Raw genomic sequence first — 27,862 nt, 5'->3', positions numbered from 1 at the left:
TGTCTCCACCAGCTCAGCTTCATGCCTCTGTGGGCAGGCGCAGCCGAGAGCAAACACTGAACAGACACCTCCACCTCTGGCAGGGAGGCACTCCCCCAGAATGGAGTCATGCACTGCTGTGTGCAGGAACCTTCCTGGGTTCTATCCACTGGGTTTGGGGATCTGGCTCAAGTGATGTGAGACTTGGCTGCCAGTGCTTGTGTTTTGTGATGGTAAGCAGTGACCTAACTAGAGGCATCCGCTCCTGCAGCCACCACTGCTGATGAAGATGCTGAGGTCTTGGACAAGTTTCAAGTTCAAAATATCCTCTTTGGAAGAGGAGAAACAGGCACCTACAAGAGCTGCACTGGGGCCCGACAGATCTGTTTTGAATGGTATTCCTTAAATAAGACTGCTGTTATCAATGTTGTGTCATGGAAATCTCATTAGCAGTAGTACCAACAGTAAAAAAAAAAAAAAAGTAAGCATACAGCAGTGTGGGAGAGCTGATGCTGACATGCAGTCAGCATTCAAACTGATCATGGAGTTGGTTCATGGCCTTAGTGTGAAGCTGGCAACTCAAACCCTAATTGTTTTAATAATTAGGGAAATTGTTACCATGTGTTATTGCTGTAAGTTTTACTGCTTTAATCAAGCTTTACTTGCGCTGTAAAAATATTTAAGTGGTCTCTCAGAGGAAAAATTAGGATTCTTGCTTTTGTAGTTGCTCCCTGGAGTACCGTGGGATTCTGTGTGCAACTGGAAGCGTTTGAAAGCCTTGCTCTGCTCTACAGCAGCCTCTGCCTGCTTCTAGCCATGCACCCACACAAGAGAGAGCAAACGTGGATCATCCTTTCCTCTGTTTCATGCCTGAGCTCTGCTGCATTCCTTGTGGAGCAGCATCCCTTATGTAATGCAGTGCTGCTTGCCTCAGGGGAATATAATGTTTTTATCTTCTGTTTATTTTGCTCACTGGACTCCAGCTGTGTGCCTAGGTTAACCCAGTGGCCAGTGTAAGAGCCTGTGCACCTACTGGTCATTTCAGGTCTGAGGTTAATTCTGAACTGTTCCAGGTGTTAGATTTTTGGTGTCTTGACTCCTCTTACAACCCATTGAATAGTATCATTGTGCGTGTTTGTGTTGAACACACTGCTGACTGCAGCACAGTGTTTTCAGTGGCCATGTAAGTTACTGCAGATGAGGAAGACAATTCCATCCTAGAATAAGAAATGCGTTGACCTTCCTTTATGCAGCGTTGAGATCTACTGATGAGCTACAGGACATAGTGATGTTATCATCACAAATAATAATCTCAGGTGGAAGTGTTTCAAGCAAAAGATAGTTATGTGCAGTGTATTTTAAAAATAAACAGGCCAAAGTACTGCCTCTTACAACTGGAACTTTTCATTCTGAGCCATGCTGTCACTGTGCAGTTCCAGAGAGACTGGTGCTCTCAGTGGGTCCAGGCCCAGCCAGACACGGAGTTTGGGCACTTGTGGGTGTGTGCTCATGGCTGTGCTGGGTGGTGCGTGCACAGTGAGTGTGTGTGTGTGTGGGGGGGGGGCATGGGAATAGTACAGCAGAAAGGTTAGCTGTGGTGCCTTTTGTGGCTTGGGGTAAGTAGCTGGCGAGCTGATGATTACACAAAGACAACGGGAATTCTTAATGCATTCCTGCCTCAGTGCCACTCCATGCACTGGGTGACTGGAAACGAAATTCTTTTTTTTTTTTTTTTGCCATGGAAATCACTGGTTAAAGCCCAATGCTTTGGCATATGCAAATTTTGAATTTGTTTAAAGCCTCAGTGCCACACTATTGTTAAAGCAGACAGTGCAGTCCAGCCATATGCTGTTAAAAGCAATACAGTTTGCAGCTGTTTTGCTAACAGGTGCAAACAAACTTTTGTTTAATATGTCTCAAGTGCACAAACTATAAAATGCATTTGGCCAACAATTCAGCAAATGCCTGGCCTGCATTAGCCAAACTTTCCATTGTATTAAGATCTGTGGAGCTTGCCTTTTTAACAGCACGAAAAACCCATCAGCAGTGCTATGAAATATTTCTGCTTTATCTAGACTGTTACTACTGAGAAGTGTGTTCTGAGCATGAATTGGAGGGGAAGAAATGAAATATGTGATGTCTCAAATTTTTATTCAGTATCCGCTATGATTGCTTATCAGATGCTTCAGGCTCAGTGGGATATTTCCTCTTAAAATCAGGTTTAATTTTTTGTCGCATGGTAACTCTGAAAGCAGTGAAATAACAATCCAGTAACTTGGAGAGGAAGTGTTTCAGTGAATAGCTGATTGTTTTAGGAAACGTGTGACTGCCCTCCATGCCCAACTGCAATGTTTTTTCCTCTGGTGCTGAATGCTCCACCAGAATTAAAGCGTGAGCCCTTCCCATGGCTGCAGGGCAGCCTGGGGCGTGGAGACAAGTGGGGAAGGGGCACCTGCCAAACACTGGGTAGAGCCCTATGCAGAACCTTTGTTTCCTGAATCCCAGCACAGCACTTTCATCACACAGCCACTTTCCTCCCCAGTTTTTCACGTGGAAACAAATACTTGCAGGCATAATGTTTTGTTCACATCACCACAAATGAGCATTAGTCGCTGCCAGGTAAAGCTTGGAACAGTATTTCTGCGTGCTGTATGTTACAGAAAATGACTTGAGTGCATGGCCGAACACATTGCCATTCACAGTCCTCCCTGCAGTCTATTTGTCCACCTTTGGATATTTGCCTTCCCTGGGGCTTGTAGCCTTTCCTCAGTAAGCCTGTCTGTCATTTCAGAGTAGCTTCAGGCAGCTGATATTTAAGTGTTTCTGACCAAACAATACATCTCCTTTCCCTTGTCTCCCCCACAACATAATTAAGCAAATTTTCTTTTTGTTAAAAACAATGCAAACAAATCTAGAGCTAGCACTGCTTTGAGCAAGTGGGTTTCAAGCTGTCTATTCAGTAGCTTTTTTCCTCGCGCCCACTTCCTCAGCCCATCTTTAGAATTTCAGACCTATGGAATGATTTGTCCAATTATTCAAATTGCATAAACTTCACAGGCTGGCTTTGGTCCCTTTAATGGGCCCAGTGCGTTTTTGTACATCCTGGAACACAGCAGCAGCTGTACGTCAGACGTCAAATGAACACAGGTCATGCCTGGGGTAAAGGCATGATGGGAAGGTGTGCCTGGCATGGAAGTTATTTTGGTTAGTACCACAGGACTCTCCATCTTCTCTATTGAAGTTGTTCAAAGAAGTGACCAGTGTATGTTAGCTGTGCAACCTGATGCCATCTTCAAATATTGATTTGTCTCTCAAGTGGGGCTTCCTCTTGTGACCTCTGAACTAGCAGGATGTTAAAGGCTTTGTAATCGATGGAACTCTGTATTCTTTGTGGCATGATTGATTGGGATTTCTTCACACTGACCTTTGCTTGTTGCTGTCTTTTGTTTAGGAGGTCCTCCAGCAGCTGATTGTAATGAATTTACCAAATGTTTTAATGATTGGCAAAGATCCTCTTTCTGGTGAGTAGCTTGTTGGATTCTTTCTCACCCCGTGCTGAATGAATATTTTATTTACCTGAATATACACATACAATATCTGATATGTCTTACTATCATACATATATAAATTTGTATTTGTGAGTTCTTGCCAAAGCAGCTGCTTGCTTGTAAGTCATGTCCCCTATCTTGTTGCTGCAAGTGATAGAGAACAATCTGCCCTGTGAAACTTGTTTCTCCTCCTGGTTTTCTGTCCTGTGTTCCTGTATAATCACTTTGAAGAAATCAGCTGTGACAATATGTGCATACCAGGAAAGCTTTGTAAAGGTGCCCTGAAGTGTGAAGTGCAACTAAGCGTAGGAAGTAAAATATGTAAGAATGGAGAAAAGTATATGTATGGCATCTCAGAAAAAAAAGTAGGAAGAGAATGGCAAGGACAAAATCATCTGTCCAGCCACTTTGTCGAGGCATGGGCATCTGTCACAAGAGGTACTCCATCAAAAATGATCAGAAGCTAATGAGTTCATGTCCAGAATCACCTGTTTTTGTGGGACAAAAGACAGACCTTCAGAGCAAAATTAGTTTGACTTCCCATTGGAACAATATTTCTGAAGCAAGAGGTTTTATTGCTGTAGTTAATTTACTTTTTTTACATGCCCATTCTGCTGTAGCACCATGCTGGTGCCAAGGACTGCATTTTATTTTATTTTTTTAACCAAAGAAGGAAAACAGAATGAACCCTGTCTGCAGTGATGGGGGATGACGTGGTAACCAGCATCTCCAGTACAAACAAATGGCAGGAACCTTGGCAGAAGATTTTATTTTGTTGGTTTTGGCAGGCATAGCGTATGTACATACACAAAGGGGTTATATCAGGAAAGAATATTAATTTATTGATACTGTGTTACAGAAACTCATAGCCTTGACGCTTCTGCAGTAAAATCAAGCTTGAGGGTATCCACTTCTTCAACAGTCACTTTAAAGTCTGCAATGCCAGTCTTAGTTCTTCTGTACAGGCTAACCTTATGGCTGAAGACGAAAAGAAACATAAGAGCTGTTGCTGTGTTCAGTCATATGGACAGTAGACAAAACCTGACAAAGATGTTTGTGCCAACAGGGCGAGCTCTCTGCTCACCACGTCAATGGGAAAGGCTGGCTGGCTTCTTGTTGTGGCTGTTGCTGAGTGACAGCTGGTAGGAGGCTCATAATGTAGTAACTGCAGTGTTGGTTTCTGGGGAAGCTGCACACTTGAAAGCTGTCATGTGTTTATGTATAGCTTCTCACCACTTAGTTGGTGCTTTTCAGTACCTTAAGGCAGTCTTTGAAGAAATCAGCTGATATGACACATGGGAAGGATATTGTCCAGCCCCATTTAAGTGCAAACGGACATCTGCTTCACTTTAAGATCTTTGAAATCTGGTATTCTTATTGTCTATTTTTAATTTATTTTGTCTTTTTACTTACTATTGATGTAATTCGGAAAGACATGAGAGAAGATAAAGAATGTGAGAATGTGACAACTAGATGGCTGAAAATAATGGGATGTGTGCATAGAAAAAACATGAAGTTATTGTTTGGTTATATTTAATACTGCTTTTGAGAACCAGCTGGGGCTTTTTGAGGACAGAATCTAAGGTAGGATGTGTTGAAGAAATAGGAAAGTAAGGGAGGTTTCAGAACTGAGCACCTGGCTGAAGGCTGATGGGATGCCTAGAAAAGGGCAGTAGGGAGGAGAGGTGTGAGGGGGTTAGCACAACCAAAAGAAGGGAATTCACAGAAAAGCTGAGCACAGGTCAGGTGAACCTTGGCCAGGTAGCTGCTGGATTGATGCCTGTGTTACTGAGTGTTTTGCAGAGAAAATGAGAAGAAGGCAGTGACACAGGAGAGGAAAGGAAAGTGAAATGAGATATTCTCTGTCAGTGGGAAAGCTGAAGGAGGGTTACTGATTGAATAAAAGACATGAGGACAAAGCAGCCATCAGCATGGGAAATGGTGCTTTTTGGCATGAATACTGAGAAGCCCCAGGGAAAACTGACAGAGGAGTGAGGAGGCTGAGCATGACAGCAGTATGGGGAGCAGAGATGAGGCAGACGTTAATTATTGGAGGCAGTTGTTTAAAAACGGCTGTAGTAGAGGAATAACCTCTCTTTCTGTGTTAGTGGCCCAGTCCAGGACAGAGACTGGGAGGGAAGATGAGGGTTCTGAGGCGGACACCTGGAGAGGTAGCGCCGGGCCAAGGCCTGTGGGAGCTCCTGGAGCTGGAGGTTGAGGTGCAGGTGGTCAGAAGGGAAGGGTGGATCTTGGACGCAGTGGTCACATCCCAGTTCTTGTTCTCTGTCCCCTGTAGGTAAGATATCTGAGTGAAAGATTCCCCCTCCCTTAACCAGAGGAAGAGCAATTGATCCCGTGATCGCATTCCTGTAATAAATAATGTGTTGCCATGTGCTGCTTGAGCTGGGAAGGCTCCTACTGACTGTATTAACTCTATATGTCCCAGGCCAGAGATCTGTTAGATCCTTCTGTGTGATTCTCTCTGTAACAAGTCCAGTGACTTCTTTGAAACAAGTCCTTGTATTTTTTTTAAGAGTTGTTTGACAGTGTAATCTACAGATTGTACTTTGTCCTTCTAAAATGCAGCCAAATGTGGTGTTATGCTTTTTAAATCATAAACTGAGCAGCTTTGAAGCTGAGAATGGTGTTCTTGCTGTTTAGCTCCCATTTGGCACTCAACATTGGGAACTACTGAGAGCTTCTACAAACTGCACTTGGAACATAAGACTGTTGAGAATACAGAGCTGCTACTACTAAAAATGCTGTAGGAGTTGAGCTTTTTCATAGAACGTGGTATGTGTCTTCTGGATTCAGGAACTAAATGAGCTTTCACATCCTCTAAATCATTTTGGTCCAGGCTTATCTTCTTCAGTTTGTTTGGCCACAAGCATAAAAGTTGCAAAAATAGTTTGTGAGAAGATGGTGTCCTTGATTGTTTTCTAGAATACAAGGAACTGAAAAGAAACTTGAAAGTTTACGTAAAGGGTTTAGAAAGCTTTTTTAGACTTGCAGAATGAGGTAGCTGACATTACAGGCCTCTCTTCAATGCACTCTGCAGTGGTGAGCTACTGCCATTAAGCTTTGTTTTTATCTTCCTCTAAGGGTTTTCTTAAACAGTCTTTTCAGAAAAATCTGCTACTGCATCACTAGTCCTCTGTGTTCAATATGAAAATCATCAGTGTATTTACCATCAGACATAATTGTTTAGAGGCTGGAGAAGAGTGGACTTGAAGTTTTCTCAGAACAAGTCTGGAAATGAGGTCTTGTGTGCCTGTTGTGGTAGCCTGTTTCTGTCTCTTCAAAACAAACAAACAAAAACTTTGCTGTTTAGATCCCCTTTTCAGTTTACATGGAAAGTTTATGAATGAACAAACCCCAGATCCCTGCTGGTAAATATCTATAGAAACTGTTTTTGATTAAAATCCTAAAAGATGCATGCTCCTACTGGGGTCCTTTTTCATGTCTGGTTTCCTTCCTCATTGTGTTTCACAATCCACCAGAGACAGCGAGGTTCATAAAATATAAAGTTAATAACAGAACATGGCCTCAATAGTGTTAATTTAGAAGTCGGTCTTTTCAGGATGTAACTAAAGCTGGGAAAAACAGCGCTGGTGTGCTCACTGCTTCCCAGCCTCTCACAGCCCCACTGCGTGCTGCCTGTGGCACTACACAAACTAGCATTCCCTCTCTTCTGCTGGAGGAAAACTAAAGAAAAAGTACATAGAAAAGTTGCATAAGCTCAAAATCCCCCATACGTGGGTTCATTCTGTCTTATGTCATTCCCTTCTATTCCCTCTCTTATATTTGTTTGTGTTCTGTACTGTCCCCGTACCTCTATCCGTCCCTTTTGTTGTGCCCCCTAATCCCTTTGCCGCCTTGTCCCTGGGCTGTGCCATCTGTCTCCTGTGAGCTAGGACAGATCCTGACCTGCAGGTGGTGGTTGGGATTCCCCCTCCCAGCCAACCCACTGTCAGAGCAGATGGTCTCCGCGCATCCCCCAGGTGTTGGCTCCCTCACAGGCACAAATACATGGCCTGAGAGCGGCTGCCCTGGAATTCTCAATAAGGTGCAAATGCCCCAGATTTTTTTAGTAGCACCTTTCTGTTTAAGTGCTAATTTGAATCTGGTCCATTCACTTCATCTTGTGGCTACCGGTCTGCCAAGAGTTCTGCCCCAGACCTAAGTGTTCATGGCCGCGATGTAGGAGGGTGTTTTTGGTAAGCTCAGCTGCCAAATGTTAGCTTTGAAGCAGCAGCAGTTTAATAAACTGCTTATTACCTCAAATCATTTAATTTCTTGCTGTTTTTTATAACTGGTTAGGATTCCCTGCCTAAGCTGTGTGCCCCCCAGCTTGTCCTGCTGGTGAGAGAGCTTGGGTGGGAGTGAAGCGTCTGAGTGGTATTTCCAGGCAAGGCCAGAACAGGGCTGACCTCATTAAGTTACAGCTGAAGGTATTGCACCTCACAGGATTGGGCAGTATCATGGATGCACATCTGTTGTCTGGGGAGAAAAACAGCCTGCTGCCTTTCGTGCAGAGTGCACTTTGGCTTCAGTAGCTCCCATGTCTTTAGGGTAGTGCAGGTGCACTCGCTGCTGGAAAGTGATTGCAGTGTTTTCTGACCTGAGGAACTCCAAGCCAGCAGGCTCAACTGCAGGACAGCTGTGGTGCACAGAGCATAGCACAGGATGTTAGGGAGAAGGAGAAGGTGCAGGGTTCCCTTGCTGTCCTTCACAGACCTGCTTTCTGTACTGTCCCACAGGCACGCTGTGCCTTTAATCCCTGGTCTGGCTTTGCTTTGAAATAGATAAAGAACTAAATCAAGTGCTGGAACTGTAACAAAAACGTAATTTTGCAAAAAGAAAATGTGTTCTCACCAACCTTGATATCTCCTTGGGCTAGTACTGCCCATGCAGGAGCTGCTCACAGTGCAGCAGACCTTTTGTTGTTCAGTGGTTTGGTTTTTTGTGATACTGATTACACTGAATGTTGTGTTATTAAGAATTGTACAGAACAAGCAGATTTTCACATGCTGAAATGTAGTTAGCATATTAAATGGTTAGTTTTCAGAAGGGAGCAAGCTAGGTATGCTTCTAGATAGGAGGGGAGGTTGTATGCTTTTCAAAATCAGTTTTGAATATTCTACAGGAAAATAAGTGATATTTACAAGATAAAGTGAGAACTAGCATGTTTTATTTACGTCTGTCTCTGCAGAAGAGTTCTCTCTGCAGTGTTTTAGTGATAATAACGTGGGACTTGAATTTGGAGAATTCCAGCACTGATTTGTGTGCTGATGTTTCATGTGCTGATAATTTGTGTAGATCACTTGAAACATTTTAAAAATTGGCATTCGTAAAAACTGCCGAAAAATGGTTTGACAGTCTGAAGACTGCTGAGGGCATTTCCTTTTTGAAAGGAAAGCTGCCTGCATGCCACATTGTGAGGTTCCTGGGCTGCAAGCAGCCCCACGGTGATGTAGGTCAGTGTGCCTCTATGGGGCTGCACGTGGGCAATTGTTCCAGCTGCCTGGCCCCACTCTGCACAGGCCTCTGACCCGCTGCCCGGTCAGCCCTGCAGTCTGTTGCTGAAGGGATGTGGTGGTGGTCAGCTTTGCTCTGTGGTGGGAGCAGTGGAACACTCAAGTAAAACAGGGTATGAGGTGGGAACGTTTACGTTGCGGTTGCATGCTGTGTGTCGGGAAGCAGTTACATAGGGGTGAGGGCAGTGTACAAGGCCTGTTTCTTTCCTTCTCTCCCAGTGTGAATGCTGAACAGCGCTTGATGTTACCCCGCCTAGCACATAGGGCTTGCCCCTCACAATGTGAACAGTGGAAGAACTAGCTGCTGATGCATCTCTCTGTTAAAGAGACTATTTGTTTACACAGGATGGCATTAAATTTTCCTACAGCAACTGTGCTAAGCAGCAACTACTTTATAGGTGCAGAATTTAAGACAAATTTGTCCTGTCATAATAACCATCCTTTGATCCTATCCGGGGTGTGTCTTGTTTTGTTCTTGCTTTCTACTCTGGGTAATCACAAAATGAGAGGCAAGCACTGGTGAAAAGGAAAAAAATAAAATATCATCATTAATCAGTACAAAACCTCAGAGAATGTGAGGAAGATGATCTTTCTGGATTTTAGATTTAAGAAGTTCATAAGAACTGTATTGTTACATGGAAAGTGTGGTAACAATATAATGGAAACATATGAACAGGCACCTGTCCAAAGGAGAATATTCCTGCTTTTTTGGATATGATAACTCAGAGATATTTAATTTATGTTACACATGTACTAATTCCATTTTTTCCTCTCTAGGTAAAAGTATGGAAGAAATTAAGAAGCTGCTGTTGTTGGTTCTGGGATGTGCTGTTCAGGTGAACGTCATTAAAGGCTTGAAAAATATTTTTGTGAATCTGATGTTATTTCTGGACTGAGAAAATCCACATGAAGATCATTGCTATATGAACAAATGTCTAACTCAGGATAGCTCGCAAAGTAAATCTTTGGTATTAGATGAATGAAATGATTGTAGGAGAGAAGGCAGCATGGGGAAAGGAGATACACTGTATGCCACAATTTGTTACCAGTGCTTAAATCAGCCACAGAATATGTACTGTTGTAACAGAGTGTAAGAAAAAGCTTTGGGTAGTGCACTTGGTATCAGGATTGTTATTGGTTTATTTTCTCACTTGTGGACTACTATAGATGTATTTTTTTATATTTGATACAAAGCAAATAAATAAGCAAAGTCTAGACATTTGTTTAACAAAGCCTGATTTTATTTATCATTTGATTCAATATGTTTATAAAATCCAAAATGAATAGCTACTTTGTATATTCATGTGGGGATTTTTTATCTGGTGTTTGTTAAAATAACTGGACAGGCAGTGTGTATGGGAAACTCCCCAGAAATAAATGACAGTTACCAGATAAAGCACTCAGTGTTCTGCCCACCAAACATCCATGGTGGTAAACAATAGGGGTGTTGCAGACTGGCCTTTGCTTATAATTGACCTTGTTTGTAGGTCTCTAATGTTTCTGTTGTGCCTTAGGACACTTACTCTGCTCAGTTATGTCAAGTCAATTATGTCAGGGTAATGCTGTCTTCGTGTGGCTGCTCGGAACTTTATCTCTGCGCTGCGTTGCAACGCAAAGAATAAAGGTCTGAGTTGGCTGCTGTGCGTTCTCAGTACCCGTTTACAGTCCTGGGGCCCTTCCCAGTGAAATGAATGGTCAGACTCAGAGGCAGATCCTGGAGGGCCACTCTAAATGGCAGAAAAGGCAGTTTAAAGAAACCCTTAATATTTAACTTCTCTTTTGTCTTCCTGTAACAACTGTGCATTACAGTGTTAGTGTACGGTTATTGATATATTGACAACAGATGTCCAACTCCTTAAAAACCTTTACTAAAAGGTTTACTAAAACCTGTTTGTCTGAATTGTCACACGTTTTTATCTAGAATGTTTTCCATCCCTGTTTTTTATCTAAAGCACGTTGATTTTGTTCAACAAGCAAAGTCGGTCATTGATGTGACAATAGCATCTAAGGGATGCATCTTATTTCATTGCCAAAGCCACACATAATGCAGACAGAGAAACAGACAGGTTAAATAATGCAATGTAAGTGTAGGTCTTGTACCTACCTGTCTATGTTTGTGTGACTCCATTAGTGAAGCTGTGGTGATTTCCTCTGGCTGTTGTTTTTAAAGAGCAAACCCTGCCACTTAACTTAGCCTTGCTTGCACAGGCTGTAGAAGACTTAAATAATTTACAGCATAATTCAGTTCTTGCTCCATATGGAGGAGTGAAGTGCTATACTTTCTAGCCTAATAGTAGATCTTGAACGTTTTGTTGTTAGCAATTTAGTGATACATATGTGTATATATTTATTTTTTTGGAAGAAAAATGCTGTAGTGAGTTTTAGGAGTTTGCCTTTTTTTCTTTTTTTAACAGTGTGAAAGAAAAGAAGAGTTTATTGAAAGAATAAAACAGCTGGATATTGAAACCCAAGCTGCCATTGTGTCACACATTCAGGAGGTAGGACTCTCAGTACTTGCTGTTTTGACTTTCTGTCCTTTTCTTGACTCAATGTATCAGTGTTTTCAAGCTTGGCACTTCAAATTTCATGGTAGATTCATAAACTTGAGAGGAAGAAGTGATTGTTCTCTGAATACATGATTATAATAATGTTACACAGTTAAAATGGTAGGCATTTTTTATAACATTGCTATGTTAGAAAGTTACAGTGGCAAATGTCTTGCTGGTTTCAGAATATACGGATGATAATCTTGTAAGGATGTGTGTGTAAAATATTTCAAAAAGTGTGTATGGCTGGAGTCCCCTTTGCTGTAATGACATAGACACAGTCCCTTAGTCCTGTGGCAGGTGAGACACAGGCTCCCCAGTAGTGTGCTTTGGTCACTGGGCTCCTAATTCATCTTGAAAGTTGTTCTCTGCAGTTGAAATTAGACATGTACTTTGATTTTAAAGAGAAGCATGATCCAATGACAAGAATATTCTTAGACTTCTATGGTTTCTATAAAAGGAAGGACTATGTGTGACTGTTACAAACAAGCTTGCTTTGGAGATCCAAAGAGAAGCCCAGAGAAAATACCCTCTGTTGGGTGTGCCTCACTGGGAAAGGGGCATTGGGTGAAGTCTGGTGTCCGCAGGTGCAAGTGCAAAAAGATTTAAGTTGTGGAACTGAGAACCAGCTGTGGAAGTCTAAGACAGGATCTTCTTCATTAACATTGGAGGAGGAAGAAAAAAAGATTAAATAAGCACTTCAAAAGCAGAAGTATTATTTAACTGAGCTTGAGAATCTTTTCACTTGCATGATGTTTTTGCTAAATCAGAATCAGAGTAAATATGTGTGGGTACAGTATCAGTGAGAAGAAATGCTGACAGCAACAGCCAGAGAAATTTCTAATAAAGTCAGATCTCTTCAGTTTTATTAGCTCAGATTGCGAGTTCATTGAAAACAGGGCTTATCAGTCTTAGTAGTTCCTTCTAATTCCTGTAGTGATCACTTCATTGCTGGAATTAAGACATAGCATATCATTAACAGAATTGTGCTTGCATATATGCAGTCATTTAAAAAATTATCAGCCATAATAATTTAAAAAAATGTAAATACCAGAAATTGCTGAGTAGTGTTACAGTTTAGCTACTCAATGTCTGTGTTATTTTCTACATGCTGTAGGTGACATGATAATGTTTCTTAGTACATCAGTAGAAGAAGCTAGGGGATACAGCATATGCAGCAAACAATTTATGAGTCAGTCAGTGGAAACACTTCTTTTTTTCCCTTGTTCTTAGGTGACTCACAACCAGGAGAATGTCTTCGACTTGCAGTGGCTGGAGCTCCCAGACATGGCCCCCGAAGAACTGGAGTCTCTCTCCAGGAATATGGTGTTCCACCTCAAGAGGCTCATTGATGAGAGAGATGAGTGCACAGAGGTACAGTGACTTCTCTCTTGTATAGCATTCATGTGGAACACCAGTTAAGAAACTCAGTTCCTTGTATTTTTTTGTGCTCTGGGTTTCTGTTTCTTCTACACCTTTCTTCTACGTGTCAGAAAACCTGTGAAAAGATTATGTGAGAATGGAAAAGACAAAAACATTGAAGTGTGATGAAATGATTGGTAAGAGATGTGCATGCAGTAGAGATACCAAAATATTTGCAGTTGTGACTTTGTCTCGATATTTTTGTCTCTTGTCTGTTTATCTCTTTATTTTAAGAGTGTTTGCTTGCCTGACTCTCCGGAGATATTTACCATGGTGGGTCCAGTGTCTTTTGCTTTTTTCCCCTGTGTGAAACCAGGCCTTTCTGTTGCTGACTTATCACTTCGTCTCACTTCAGATCTCTACAGGAACCTTCTCCCCTTCTTTGTACCTGTTAATTTTCTGTCATGCATTTGACTTTGTGATTGTGTTAGTTAAAACTATTAATAGTTACAATTCATATGAGTTCTCAAAAAAAAAAACCTGGCAGTTTTGTCATTGGAAGGGAAATGTTTTAGTGGTATGAGCATGGTGGAGATTGCTCTCCTTCATCTGATCTTTCCACCTTACTCTCAGTTGAATTTTATAGAATAATAACTTAATTTTCTACATTTATTCATCATTTTTATAGATGTGTGAAAAACAATGTGTAGCTATTTCTATTTATCTTGTGACTCTATGTTCTTCTCTGTATTTCCAGGTGATTGTAGATCTCACTCAAGAGAGGGACTATCTGCAGTCTCAGCAACCACCAAATACTCTGAAGGCATCAAGTCCAGATTCTTCTCCAAACCCAGCCAACCCTCTTTCTAATGAGGACAAGCAGCACCTTGCAGTTGAGCTGGCAGACACAAAGGCTAAACTGAGAAGGATTCGGCAGGAGCTGTAAGTCACCAGTGACTTGTGCTTCTAGGCAGACCTGTGTATGAAGTCTTCTGTATCCTGCAAGTGCAGTTGCCTGTCAGCTTCAGCACATTGACTTCCATGAGGGCTCTCGTGAAATGTCATTCACATTGTTTATTTGTAGTAGTAGAAAGCTAGAATGAATGTTCCATCATCCTTTTTTTAAAAATTGATCTCTAAACACAGAGTGGTAGCTGCTTTTTGTTTTTGTCTGTCATCTTTTTCTTCCTCTCTCTAAAATGCCAGTAACTAGCTGCACTTTTAACTATTGGTGGGAAGTCCAGAGCAAAGCTAGCTGTAGTGGTGGCAGTGCCAGTGAGATGTAAACAGAGATAATATAAAAGATATGAAGTTAGAATTTCATGTCTGTTATGTATGTGATATCACAAGAAAATAGACTTTACCTTTATGAAATTATCATGCCAGAAAGGAAACTCCATTTTCAGAATATGCTGGAGGACTTCTGTTTGTCATTCTGGTTTCTCAGCAGAATAAAAAAAAGAGTCCTTCAGAAAAAAAAGAAACTTTAAGTTTTTTCTAATCGTTTTTCAGGGAAGAGAAATCCGAGCAGCTTGTGGATTCTAAACATGAAGTTGAGCAGCTCACCCTAGAGCTGCAAAAAATAAAACAAGAGGTAAGGTGGGCCCATTTCACTGGGAATAACTCTTTTATTCTGAGGCTAAAAAATACCGTTCTATATTTTCAATGAAGAATTCAAGGTACTCCAGCAAGCTTTTGGACAGTTATGAGTGTGGCGTACTGACACGTTCTGCTTAACTGGTGAGAACAGTTTCGTATGTACAGCTTGCAAATAGTCCAGTAATGCCTGAAGTTTATGTTATGTCGGGCATTGCAAATGTGAGTCCTGGCAGGCTGTTATACCTCGTAGTCTTGTAGAAAATTTACTGGTTAGTATGAGAATCGTCTTACTCTTGCACTGAGAGAATGTAATTTGCCTGCTGTTAAGAAAAAAGTCTTGAAGGACTTCTATATGTTTTTACTTAGGTTTTTCTCCCTGATTATCCCTCTTATCTCTTAGAATATCCACCTGGCCTCAGATGCTCGTTCTGCCCGAGCATATAGAGATGAGTTGGACTCCCTGAGGGAAAAAGCAAACCGTGTGGAGAGACTTGAGATGGAACTTGTTCGGTGCAAAGAGAAGCTTCATGATGTGGATTTTTACAAAGCTCGCATGGAGGTAAGTGAAAATGAAGTGGTGAGTAATCCTTAATGTTTGGCTTTTGTGGTATTACTGCTTCATGTGTCATTTGTAATTGAGCTGACTGTAGCAAAACATGAGAGCAACTGGAAATTCTTTAATATGCCTTTTTGCAACTATTGCTTGTAGTAGAAAGACAAAATCTGGATCTTTCCTAGTGCCTCGTGTATAGCATGTCGATGAGAAATGTATACCTTTGTTCCCATAATAATTACAGTTACTCATCTTAGTTACCTACCTGTTAGGTATGCCCATCCTGCAGTTACTAAATAATTTAGGTTGAAAGGGACCTTGGAGATCATCTGGACAAATAGATTGTTCACAGCATTGCTGACCCTAAATTTAGGTTGCTCTTATTTTCTTTCCTTTCAGTGCTCTGAACTTTTCTTACCTAAACTCTCAATGATTCATGTATGTAGCATATCTGCCAAAGTCAAATAAAGATCTGGACTTGCTGAACATACTGAGGTTCTGTAATTGACCACCTCACTATAGCTAGATAAAATCCCAGGTCTGAGACACAAGAGCAATGTTGAAGCTCTCATTTGCTAGGATGAGAACACGTGTTATTTTGGCTCGATAAACCCTACTTCTTAAGCAGTTGGTTTTTTGTGGGTTTTTTTTCCCCGCCAAAGATGTCAGCTAGCTGCTGGTTCTTATGAACAAATTCATAAAGATGAATTTGAAATGAAATGTAGTAACAGCCAACAAAAGCTTGCCTCCTCTCTCAGGAATTCCCAGTTTATAGTAGAGATTATGAAGTTGCTTCTCTGCCTTCTTACCTCAAGCTGGCAAATCAGTCGTGCATTAACCTCACGCAAACTACAAAGTGTGGTATCCTGGTATTTCCCTTTTGTCTGTGCACTGGAGTTTCTTAGCTTCTACCTCCTGCTCGAAGTTTTTACCTGATCTAGGACAAGACAGTTTTTAGTTTTGTGGCAGTTTTTTTTTTTCTGGACTGCTGTCCAGGAGCCAGCAGCCTTGTTTCACTGTCTGCATGCTAACCTTGCTGTCATGCAGCAAAGAGACCTCTCTTTCTGCTTCAGAAAGTTTCGTTCAAACTTTCTCAGCCCCCCTTTTCTACCCTGTCAGTTTTTGATTAATGTTTTGAATGTTGGAGATGAGTGTTGGATCTTAAGGATACCTCCCTGAGGTACAGTAGTAGATGGGACAAAGTGTATTTCCTGTCAATGTGACACTTTTCTAATTTTGGAGAACAGTGTGGCCTGTGGCAAAAGTTGTTGCTGCCACAAAGGCTGAGCTTTTCTAATATGTGGTGGGATTGCACAGCTGTCTGCAGGCTGCTCTTTGGTCTAGAATAACCAGAATGTTTCACATTCTTACCACTGCTTTCCATTATTGATCAAACCTTGGCACAGCCATTAAGTGGCAGTCTTGTACAGAGGTAGCATCAGGCAAGCTCCATTGGTTTATGCTGATGTATTCAGGGAATTCCACAAGGTATTCTTCTGTCTGTTTTTATCATCGTGCAGTAACACAAAGGCTGTTCATAGCAGCCAGTATCCAACTCTCCTCAGTCCATGGAGTTCTCTGCTAGTGTATCAAGTCCTGCACCCATCCAAATAAAGGACTAAAGGCTGGGATTGAGTTCAGTGTCGGCTCAGATTCCTCCTGCTTCTTCAAAAACTGTTTGTCTCACTGTTACAGGATGTGAGATTTGTGCAGGAATGTCCATGTTTTTAACCACTAGACTGTAAAGTGCTGATTCATCTCGTGCATTTACTGCTGTGATTGACTTCCTGAGTTCCAAGACTTGGGACCCAAACTAATTTCACAGAGACTCAGCAACGAGTAGATGCACGAAGTGCAGTGTAAGCCATATTTCTGTGGTACCTTAAGGTTCATAGGGCTTTGTCAAGTTTGTCAATAAGCGATATCAAATCAGTAAGTGAGAAGAAAGTGTTTTCAGCTTTGTGTGTCAGTGCAGAAGGTTACTAAGTAGGTTTTTGGAAATTTTTTCCTTGTGTTGTTCTTGTACACTGTTGGTAGTTTGTAGTCGCAAAGAACATGAAAGGTACTCTGTATATGATACTGTGACAAGCTGTAGGAATTGTTAGCAAGCTTGTAAGTATTTTCTGAAAGCATGTGATACAAATCAGCTGTGGCAACAGGGAGAGATTTACAGAGCTATTGCAGCAGTGCTGAAGAAGCAAGTCTGTCTTTCTGTATGCGAACCTAACACATGTGAGAATGTTCATTGATTTCCTTCTCTGTATTTCTTGACAAAGCTATTCTGAAAAAGCGTTCTAATTTGACTGTCTTCCAAGGAACACGAAGATTAATATGTTCTAGATACCTTCCTTCAGGGGCAGCTTAGTGAAGTCCTAAGAGTGAATTTAGAGGGGTGGGCATAATACAGGACTTCCTCCAAGGAAGTGCTTCTCTTCAGCATAAAGCTTTCCTCTAGCATTTGTCTCAGTTGAACCTAGTGTGGCTGCAGGAGATCAGATAATTCTCAGAGGCCAGGAAGTCTGCCTTGCCTGTTGTCATTCCTTCTTGTTGCAGTTACATTTCCACACAAGGTGGTGGGAGGAATTTCTGTGAATATTTTAAAATGCAAAAGTATCCTTTATGTTTTCATACAGCTTATCAAAGCAGTGATTGATTGTCAGAAGATGTTAGCTGTAACATGGCTCAGTAGGGGCAATTTGTGAACTGTAGAAGGGAGGAGTTTGAACTCTGTTTAATAACTAGGTCTGGATGTGCATACAAATTTTCTAGTTTTAAACAATCTGATTGCTACTTTAGTTTCTGAAAATGTCTCTGGGTACCAACACACCCTGATTGTGTAACCGCTTACTCCTAGACTAAATTGTAACCATATGAGCACACCATGCCATTCTTAAAGCTACTTCAGGGCACAGTGATACACGACCAGAACACAGTGTATAGTTTGTTTCAGAAGTGTAGTTACAAAAGCAGGATTATGTGTGGCGGATATTAAATCATCATGATTTAAGTTGAAGCTCTTGCCTGCTAAATTCGGTGTATTTTCAAAAATAAACAAACCCACAGCCAGCTATTATTTCTGCTGACTTAAAATTTAGCTCAGTTTAAAAACTCATAAGGAGAGAAAAACCCTTATTTCTGATGGAAACATCACTTCACCATGATCGTCTGTTGAATTTCTGGCCAGGAGGAGTGGTTTGTAGCTCAGTGTGTTATTAGGCTGACTGTCTTCTGCAGTGAGTTCTCAGGCATTAATGCTGACACACTGTAGTTAGAGTGGTTGTACCTTCAAGGCTTTGAGATGTAATTCTGCAAGATCCCGTGGAGTAATTATTTAAATTACATGAACTTCTCAGTGTTAAGACAACCTAAGATCATGGGATGGGTATACCAATGAGCATTGTTGGCCTTGACATAGCAGGCATTTTCACCAGGTTATTAATTTAAGATTTCTTCAGAGCTGCTTTGAACCGGCATGTCCACTCCTCCTGGGCACTCAATGAAAAGTATTCCAGTCTTCCATACATTGCAGCTCCCAGTGCTGTGTGGTTTGTACCAGAGCCTGGATTACATGTACGTACTTGGCACATAGCTTGACTCTTCATGAGTCTCTAAAATAACAACTAGTTCATGCTTGGTAAGCAGTTTTGGGCATAGTTCTGAGACTGTTTTTGAGGTCAGACACAACCTTCCTTCTTAGGGCTGTGGTCTGGATTGAGTGTGACGATATAGCAAAGTAAACCAGTCACACTGCTGTTTCGTTATGGGTATCCTGGCAGCTTAAACAACACTCAGCACATTTTGTTTTATGTACTTCCTCTAGCCTGTCACCTGTTAGGTGTCAGCCTTTTTAGTTTGCCTACCCTGAAGTGACCCAATTAGATCAGATGTGGCCCAGAATGCTGTTTCTGAAAAATTAGTGTTTTATTATTATTATTATTTTAGTTACTTGTGTACTCAGACGTTTCAGTTGTAGTGGTTAAAGGACTTCATAAGCATTGACAGACTTGTCCTTTTTAGTGCTGCTGTAGTGAGGAAATTATTCCTCTACTATTATGCAGGTTGGTAGATGACCTGAGGAGACATCAAGGGCAGTAGTGTGTGCATAAGGTGGACTTCTGTACTATGCCATCTACAGTCAAAATGCAGCAAACAATTAAGATTGCTATATAAGGCTCTTAAATCATGGCCCCCTGTAGTATCAGAAAGCGAGGGGAGTGGTTGCCATTAGGCATTCCTAACTTGTGCCTTGCAAGTATCTTTTTTTTCTTTTTTTCTTTTTGGTTGTGAGCCATGTGAGGCTTTTTGTGGCAGACTCTCCCCTCCATAACTGAGAAGGGTGTTGCTGGTTAAGGAAGTGAAAGCAATTTGCTCATGCCTGATGGTCATTCAGGAATCTCCTTGGCTTGGATGTTTGTGGTTGGAAAGAGCAGACTTGAGCACTGATGTCAGCAGACTTCACATTTGGAATACTGTTGTCCAGGAATGATCTTCTCGAGAACTAAGCAGTTCATCATTCCTGCATGCAGACTTTCTCTTCTTGCATATTTAATTGGAGCACAGGAAGGAGGTGGAGAAAGAACAGTAGGCAAAAAAAATTCTGCCTCTTACCCCGTTGTAACTGTCCTGGGCTAAAATCCTTCCTATATCTTTATAATCTGTTTAAATGCTGGTATATTCCTTCCATAGAAAATTATATCTATGATTGAAAACTTACCTAAAGGTAAAAGCTAACAGGGAGATATTATAACTTGAAATAACACATAATTTAATAACTGTGTCAAACATGAGCAGGAATACATAGCCAGACTTCATGCTTTGAGCATCTTGTATTTCTGGAGATTAGATACTTAAGTGCATAGAGCTTCATGTACTGCTTTGCAAGAGTGCTGTATAATTAACTTTGGTTTCCAAAGCTGTGGCTGCTGTAGAGTAAGTTAATTTTTACTTGGTAAAAACAGATTCAGAAACTTTAATGGATCAGTGGCATGACTTGTGCCATTAATGCTCATGTTTATTTTATGTTTTTTGTCTTTTTGATCTAGCTCTGTATGAAGAAAAATCTATTAAATGTCTAAAATTCAGGAAAAAACAAGGAAATAATTGCATTTACTTTCATTAGTGAATCTGAGATAATTAAACATGGAATCATTTCCTGTTAAATGTCAGATTGACAATTTTTTTCTTTTTTTTTACAACATTGCTGTATGAAAGTGATTTGGCCTTTGAAAAGTCACTTTACTGAGAGAAGTTAACATTATTTTTTTCCTCTCTAGGAGTTAAGAGAAGATAACATCATATTGATTGAAACAAAGGCGATGTTGGAAGAACAGCTGACGATGGCAAGAGCTCGTGTTGATAAGTTGCATGAGATAGAGAAGGAGAATTTGCAGTTGAAATCCAAACTTCATGATGTGGAGCTGGTATGCCCTCTCTTTCTCATTACACCTTTTTTTTTTTTACTGCATTCTGTTTTTATGCTGTCACATAAATTGATGTCACAAAAACCTGCGGCAGGTAGATAAATCAGCAGTGCTTTTAAAGATGTCTTTAGTTTGAACTTGATGTACACAGATTCTTAAAATACTTTCACAACATGAGTAGTTTATTGCCAGTGCCACTGTATGAGATAGATGGACAAACTTAATTTTATGGGAGGTGCTTTCATGCATACTGACAATAGAGATGTTAATATCTGTCACTTAAGTAGAAATCCCTTAGATACATGAAAGGAAATCTACTGCAGTAAATGAATTTTTTTTTTGCTAGAAACAAAGCCCACAACCATTATAGTGACTTGAAGTATTCGTCACTACTGTAAAAGCCACAGTTCCAAACTTTTAGCATTGGGTAAACCAGAGATGGCTAATTGCTTCATAGACTAGGAGATTTAAGAAGTGGCAGATTTTTGTCTGCAAACAAAAAGAAACACTGAATTTTATAATTCTTCTACTACTAATAAATTTTCTTTCATCTCTTGTGTTTTACTCAACAGTCATCCTCTTGCAACTTTGTTTTGAATTCTTCTGCATTTAACTGTATAAAAATGGGATGCATTGGAAACAAGAACTTTGAGGGTGCAGTGGGGAGTTATGTTTAAAGACTTAAAAATAAAGGATAACATGGTGCTTCAGCACTTCCGTAGTTATTCCATATGGTTATTTTGCATGTTGCTTTTTCAGGGTGGATTTTAGAATTTTTGACTAATGCTGTTTTGAATCTTTGCTTCGTCTCTCACAAATGTAAATGACCAAAGTGATTTGCAGAAGCTGTGGTAGCCTCCTTCTCTGGATTTGTTTTTTGGATGATTGAACTTCCCCCCCCCCCCCCCCCCCCCCCCCCCCCAAGTTATGGGGCAGATACCTACTTGCTAATCCATATGACACGAGTTAAAGAAGCTCACTACTGGTATTCAAGATTATTTCTGCAATGTTTCCAAAGAGTCAGTATATGATCATAGAATTATAGAATCACAGAATGGCCTGGGTTGAAAAAGGACCACAATGATCATCTAGTTTCAAGCCCCCTGCTATGTGCAGGCTCACCAGCCACTAGACCAGGCTGCCCAGAGCCACATCAGCTCAGGAGACACCTTGAATTTAGGCAGCCTTACCAGTCTTGGCTTGTACTGGCCATGTTACCACTGAGCATCTTTTCCTTCCAGTTACTTTCATTTCAAATACATAATGGACTTATCTATAACTGTTGGCTACAACAATTATTTAAAACTGTGCATTTATTTTAATAAAAAGGCTCACACTATTCAGTGAGGCTTTTCTGCCCTCAGTGTATATTGCTCCATTTAGTAGCAGTTCAGCTGACAGAACAATCTGAGATCATCTGCATACTTTTTTTTTTTCCATTCCTACACCTTGCACAGGATCGAGACACGGACAAAAAGAGAATTGAAGAGCTTCTGGAGGAGAATATGGTCTTGGAGATTGCACAGAAACAGAGCATGAATGAATCTGCGCACCTGGGCTGGGAACTGGAACAACTGTCTAAAAGCACAGATCTTGCTGATAGTGAGTACCAGTTGGGGTTGCTGGTGTTGTATTTCTGTTTGTGGTCGCTGAAAAAGTACACAGGTCACTTGACTGCAAAGGGAACAGAAGAGTTCAAGCTTAGGAAGTTCATTTGGAGAATTTCCCTTCCTGAGCCATCTGACTTTGAACTTAGTTTCTGGGAACTGCTAAAATGTATTCCTTCGAACTTCTGTTCCTTATGAAATTGTTTAAATGTTTGCTTTTTATGTTGGTTGTCACTGAAAGAGTGACTCTAAGTAAAGTGATGAGTTTAAATAAAAAAAAAAACAAAAAAGAAAGCTTTGTAAATGACACAGCAGAAATGTCACACTGAATAGGAAATACTTCTGACTGAATGGCGGGGAGGAGTCTGTGATCTTTAGTATTCTTCAATACAATTAGTGCAGACAGTTAGCTAGTCTTTAAATCCCAGGAAGTAGTGTATGCTGAAGTCATTTATTTTTACTAGATACTGAAAAATGTGTATGGGTAGAATAACTGGCTGATTATTTTTTTGGAATGGTTGATTTGATTTCCATAACCACCACAAACATAACTAATGCTCCCTTTGCTAGTCAGGTTTTATCACTGTTTGCTGTGTCTAACATCTATTCTGTTTATAATACCAGCCTAAACAGCAGTGTTATAGAGAACTTGGGAAATACAGGATATTTCATGGTGTTTGGTGTGCAGATTGTATTGATTTACTCACCTGATTCTGCTAAGACTTGTATGTTTGCATCTGTGTACCAGGAATAATTTAACTGAAGACAAAGGCATAAATTTGAGCAAGCAGATGGTCTGTTTTCAGTAAAGCTATTTAGAAGAATGATTTTGTTTTCTAAAAGAAATCTGAATTATTTTTTTATGATTAGTATCTAATTAATTGTTGCTGTCAATAAATAATCATGCAAAGCAAGTTCACCTCATTCTTAGAAATGAATTCCTCCTTATTTGTAATCAAGGATATTGCTTAGTGAAATAGGGGAGAAGCACTGTTGCCTCAAAACTTGGGAATTTTGTTGAACTTTTTTCCAGGAAAATGTAAAACTTTCTGATTTTTTTGCTTGTTTCAAATAGCTGCTTTTGGCCTCTTTCTCATTTGCTTTATTTAATGATGTAGTAGAAGAAACAATGCTAGTTTTGTTCTTCGGTTTTTCTAGCAGTAGAATTCCAGAACTTCTCCTATTACCTGAAGAAAAGGCAAGTAAGCAGAGCTGAGAACATTGGTAATCAGTAATCTTTTGTATTGGAAAAAATAAGTGAAGAAAGGGTGATTTAAAAAAAAAAAAAAACCAAAAAAAAAAACCAAGAGCAAACAAAAACCAAAAATTTTTTCCCAGCAGTGTTGTATTCTTCCAGAGATTCTCTTTAAGAAGTTCCTCCTCAGTGCACGTGGCTATCCTGAATACAGCTATCATGTAAAGATAGGAGTCAGTTTGCAGAGCTCTTCTGGAAAACCTCCTGTTGGATTTGAAGTAGAGTCTGCAAGGGAGGAGGAAAGTTAAAGATTTTACCTGTTAATTAGGAATCTAATATTTAGATTCTAAAATATATATATATTTTTTAAATATATATATTTTTTTTAAATGGAAAACTCATTTAGATGGGTTTTGTTTCAGGACAACATTGAACTGAATTAAACACCAGGTGATGCTCTATCAAAAGCACAGATGGGATTTTAACGGTTTCAGAAACTTGCCTGTTATAAAGTGCTCAGTGTGCTTTATGCAACAGTGCTGCTTATTTAGCAGGAGTTAATAATTTTCTGAGACTTGAGGACAACGCTAAAAGTCAATTTCATATTAAATGTAATTTTGTGGTGAAGGGTAGCAATTATTCCATGTGGAACAGAGTATTACTACTTTAATTATTCAGTTGCTTAGTAGAGAAATGAACAGAGCAATGCAGATTTTATTGCAGTTTTAGGCAAAGAAGTCATGAGACTTAGGATCTCCAAACATTCAAAGTAAAATCTGCAGTGAAACTTGGGAAAATGTTGTTAGTTCCAAGACTTCAACTGAAGAAAATTCTCTGATCCACTTTCTGATGGCTCCCCTGTGCATGTGTATCCAGTAGGAAAATATTCTCCCTGATTCAGCATATTCTCTAAGTTAGCTGTGAAGGTGAGCTTCGAACTCAGGTTTTTTTCCCATGACTAAACATGATTGAATACCTGAACTTTCATTGTCTGCATCATCTTGATGTTTTCACAAACACTTTTCATTTTTTTATTTTCTGGCTTGATTTATTTCCTCTGATACAAGTATAAAAGAGTATCAAAGCATACTCTGCTATTAATATAAATTTCATTACTAGCATAAGTAAAGCAACTTTAGGAGAGTTTAGGAACCAAGTAGCTTTGAAAATGTTTATCTGTTCAGGTACTTCCCTGTTTATTAAATTTATTGATTATCATCTATAGAAGTTAATTCTAATGTATACAAAGTGTTTACTTAACAGTCAATCTGTAATGATAAGGGTTTGACTATGATTGTCTGAGTAAAAGTAAACCTTAAGGACCTAGAAAGGAAGATACTGATCAATTGATCAGAGCCATCTTCCAATGTTCTTGTTTCAACAGCTAGGAAGTCCTTTGTGTTTGAGCTGAATGAATGTGCTTCAAGTCGCATACTGAAGTTGGAGAAGGATAATCAGAGCTTGCAGAACACAATCCAGGAGCTGAGAGATGCCTCCTTGACCTCCAGAGAGAGCAGCCTAAAGTTTGTGGAACTGGAAAAGGAAAATCAGCAGCTTAGCAAAAAGGTAATCCTTACTTACAGAAACAAACAGAGCTCTTCAGTTTTTGGGCACAGTGTGTGCAGGCCTTTACAGCATTCCTGAACGATGAGGGATTCGCTGATACTCTCCGTAAGACTGGGCATGTTTCTGGCCCCTTCTAGTTAATCTTGTTCTGACAGTAGTGTATTCTATTGCCTTCTGCTTTACCATCTGCTTGAGTACATCATTCCAAGCAAAAGTGACTGTTTCATAAAAGCAGCCTTTCAGTGCTCATTTGCCAATAGATTGTGCTGTTGATTTTGTCCCTTTTTGTCGTCTTCTGGCTGTCAGTAATAGTTGGTCTACCAGGTGAGGACACCACAGCTCTTTTGAAATTTCTTGTTCATTTGAAAGTTTTAATATTTTCATGTAAGTCAAATAAAACAAAATTTAAGTCAGCTTAGTATATTTTTCTTTGCTGTCCGTAGTCCTGGATCAGCTCATAAATTTGTCCTTTTGGCCCTTAGGTATTCTGTAATATCTTCTTCCCTGCAAATATCTGTTTTCTTTTAATCCCAGGTAGCAAACATGCCATCACTTCTTACATGTATTTGTCTATATTATACTGTATTATTAACTGTTAGTTCATTTAGCTCAAATGCCAGCTCAGCATATGTGTGAAACGTAGTGGTCCATTCATCTCCAACTAATACATCCATTTTTGTCTGGCTATTCTGAACTCTGATGAGTTGAGCCAAATGGGGAAAGAGAATGTTTGCTAGTCTGAATATAAAAAAAAAAAAAAATTTCCCTGTCTTTTCTTTTTTTTTTCCATATTCCCACCTTTGATAAATCATCTAGAGAACAGACTCTTTTTCTATCTTTCCCACTGCTGCTATAACCTGTGTGCAACACTAATACAAGGAGTCCTCTGGCCTACATATGGGGTAACTGAATGCTTTGAAGGGCAAGGTGAGGAAGAGTTTTTATGTGAAATACTGGTCATAAATTACTGGATCATACCTATCAGCCAGGGAGAACTGAGATCTGTCAATGGATTGCTCCATCTTCTGCAGGGATTCCTTTGCTGTCAAGTTGAGAGACTAGTTCTGCTTCTTGGGTTTCTTCTGTGTGCAAAGAAAATGGAAAAATTTCAGTTCAGCTTACTCTTCCTTCCATGCACACTTTTATGACCCTTTGAGTATGACTAATTCACTGTAGCTCATAATTTACATGCTTAAAATTTGAGATCAAGAAATACAGAGCGCTCAGCAGATACCTGTGGTGTACAGCAGTTTGAGTCATTTGAACAACTGTGGTCAATCTTTGGCTGTGCCACAGGCACATTCCTGTGGGCATCTCCAGTTATGGCACTGTATTGGTGCTGGCAGCTGTGATCCCAGCATTAGTCTGATGTTTTCAGCAATGGTTGAATGTGCTGACATGGTGGGCTCACCTACAGGTTTAGTAGTTAAATAAGATAATAGCCAATAGTGGGGAATGATTGTGTGGTATGAAGGGACCACTGTAGACCAATGAGAGAAAATGGCAGTTAAAAATACTGCTTTCAAGAGCAGCTGAAGCGTGTGGAAAGGTGTAAATTGAGCTCCATCAGAGAAACACAGAGCATGATGGGAGTTGCTGACTTACTGCACATCTCCTGTTCAGGAAGATCTGGAAAAAAAAACATAGCAGCATTCTATAGTTTGAGGAGACACTCAGTTGTCTTCCAGCATATGGAGGCCTGATGCTCTCCATATAAAATAATCCTCATTTGCAGTGGTTGCGTTTGATTTTTTTTTTTTTTTTAACCTTTTCTTCCTCAAACATACTTTTGTATTTCTCTTGCACATGTCCTCTTACTGAGAGGATATGATTGTCAGCAGAGGAAGTATCTGCGGTTAATTACAGAGTGGTTACTGCAGTACGAAGAGGTGAGAGCAACAATTCTGAAGGGCAGTTAAAGACGCATACAAAGAACAAGAGATAGAAAAGTGTTTTTCTCTCAACTTTTTGTGTGATTTTAAAAACAAAAAAAAAAAGAAATTGTGATACCCATGGTAAAGTCATTTCACTATCATCCACTGGCTGAGAGTTACCAAGAATTTTGACCAGAGTATGCTTGGCTGTCTACTGATCTGCTGCTGGGAAAGATCACCTAACCAGAATGGGGTTATTTAGGTAGCACAAGAGGGGGTGGTGTGAAGGAAAAGTCCTGTACATCTTTTTCTTCTTTTCTCTGAGGGGAGCTAATTATAGAAAACTCTCAGGCACAGTCTAGTAGCATCAGTAAGTGCCTGTTCTCCCTGCATTCTGAACTTCTTGGAATGGAACAACTTGTAAACAGTAATTTCTTACTTGCCTCCAGTGCTCTCAGAAGTGCTAATGAAGACTAGCTATTACTGAGTTACTGAACTTGTGTTCCAGTCTTTTCTGAACAGCTTCTTCGAGACCAATGATCCTAAACATGGTCACATTTCTAAATGTTAAGCCCTTCTTATCTCCCATCTGGGCAGCCCCTGCTTGTTTAAACACTTCCTGTAATGAGGCAGATGTTGATACAGGCAGAGCCCAGCCTCTGGCTATTTCCCACTTATAAGAATTATTGTTAATAACATTCTCATTGACATTTTCACTGTTGGCAAAGTTCATAATACCACCATAGAAAATTAAGCTGTAGGGTTTCACAGTACTTTAGAAGGATAAAAAGGAATGTTTCCTGAACTGGAGATCCTGGCTCTTTGAATCTCTGGCTCTCAGCTCTTGCTGCTGCTTTACAGTGCTCAGTTCATTATTAGTACAGCTTTCAAAAGGGAGTAGTAAGAAGACATCATTCACTGTAGGACTGGGCTCTTGTTCACAAATCACTGAAGTGCCGAATAGTCACCTGCTGGGAAAACAGAGGACCAACATACCAGAGGGAGAGGGAAGGTAAACTTGGAAACCAATTTTCCTCTGTTCATCACATTTTAAAATTCTTTTGCTCACTGAACTG

The 27,862-nt window shown here is 40.2% G+C and overlaps 1 protein-coding gene across 2 annotated transcripts in view; it reads left to right on the top strand.

Moving 5' to 3' along the window:
- CCDC88C (coiled-coil domain containing 88C) overlaps window positions 1-27,862 on the top strand; it is an 86,952-nt gene that overhangs the window by 30,178 nt on the left and 28,912 nt on the right. For both annotated transcript variants that reach the window (XM_048948800.1, XM_048948799.1), the window contains exons 4-13: window positions 3,431-3,500; window positions 9,842-9,900; window positions 11,479-11,562; window positions 12,844-12,984; window positions 13,730-13,914; window positions 14,485-14,566; window positions 14,972-15,130; window positions 20,398-20,544; window positions 22,002-22,146; window positions 24,731-24,912. In XM_048948800.1, coding sequence (XP_048804757.1) covers window positions 3,431-3,500; window positions 9,842-9,900; window positions 11,479-11,562; window positions 12,844-12,984; window positions 13,730-13,914; window positions 14,485-14,566; window positions 14,972-15,130; window positions 20,398-20,544; window positions 22,002-22,146; window positions 24,731-24,912 — 1,254 coding nt within the window. The remainder of the gene's footprint in view (window positions 1-3,430; window positions 3,501-9,841; window positions 9,901-11,478; window positions 11,563-12,843; window positions 12,985-13,729; window positions 13,915-14,484; window positions 14,567-14,971; window positions 15,131-20,397; window positions 20,545-22,001; window positions 22,147-24,730; window positions 24,913-27,862) is intronic.

This window comes from Lagopus muta, chromosome 6 (assembly GCF_023343835.1).
Source record: "Lagopus muta isolate bLagMut1 chromosome 6, bLagMut1 primary, whole genome shotgun sequence".
Classification (NCBI taxonomy): domain Eukaryota; kingdom Metazoa; phylum Chordata; class Aves; order Galliformes; family Phasianidae; genus Lagopus; species Lagopus muta.
This window is presented reverse-complemented; position numbering and strand designations above follow the sequence as displayed.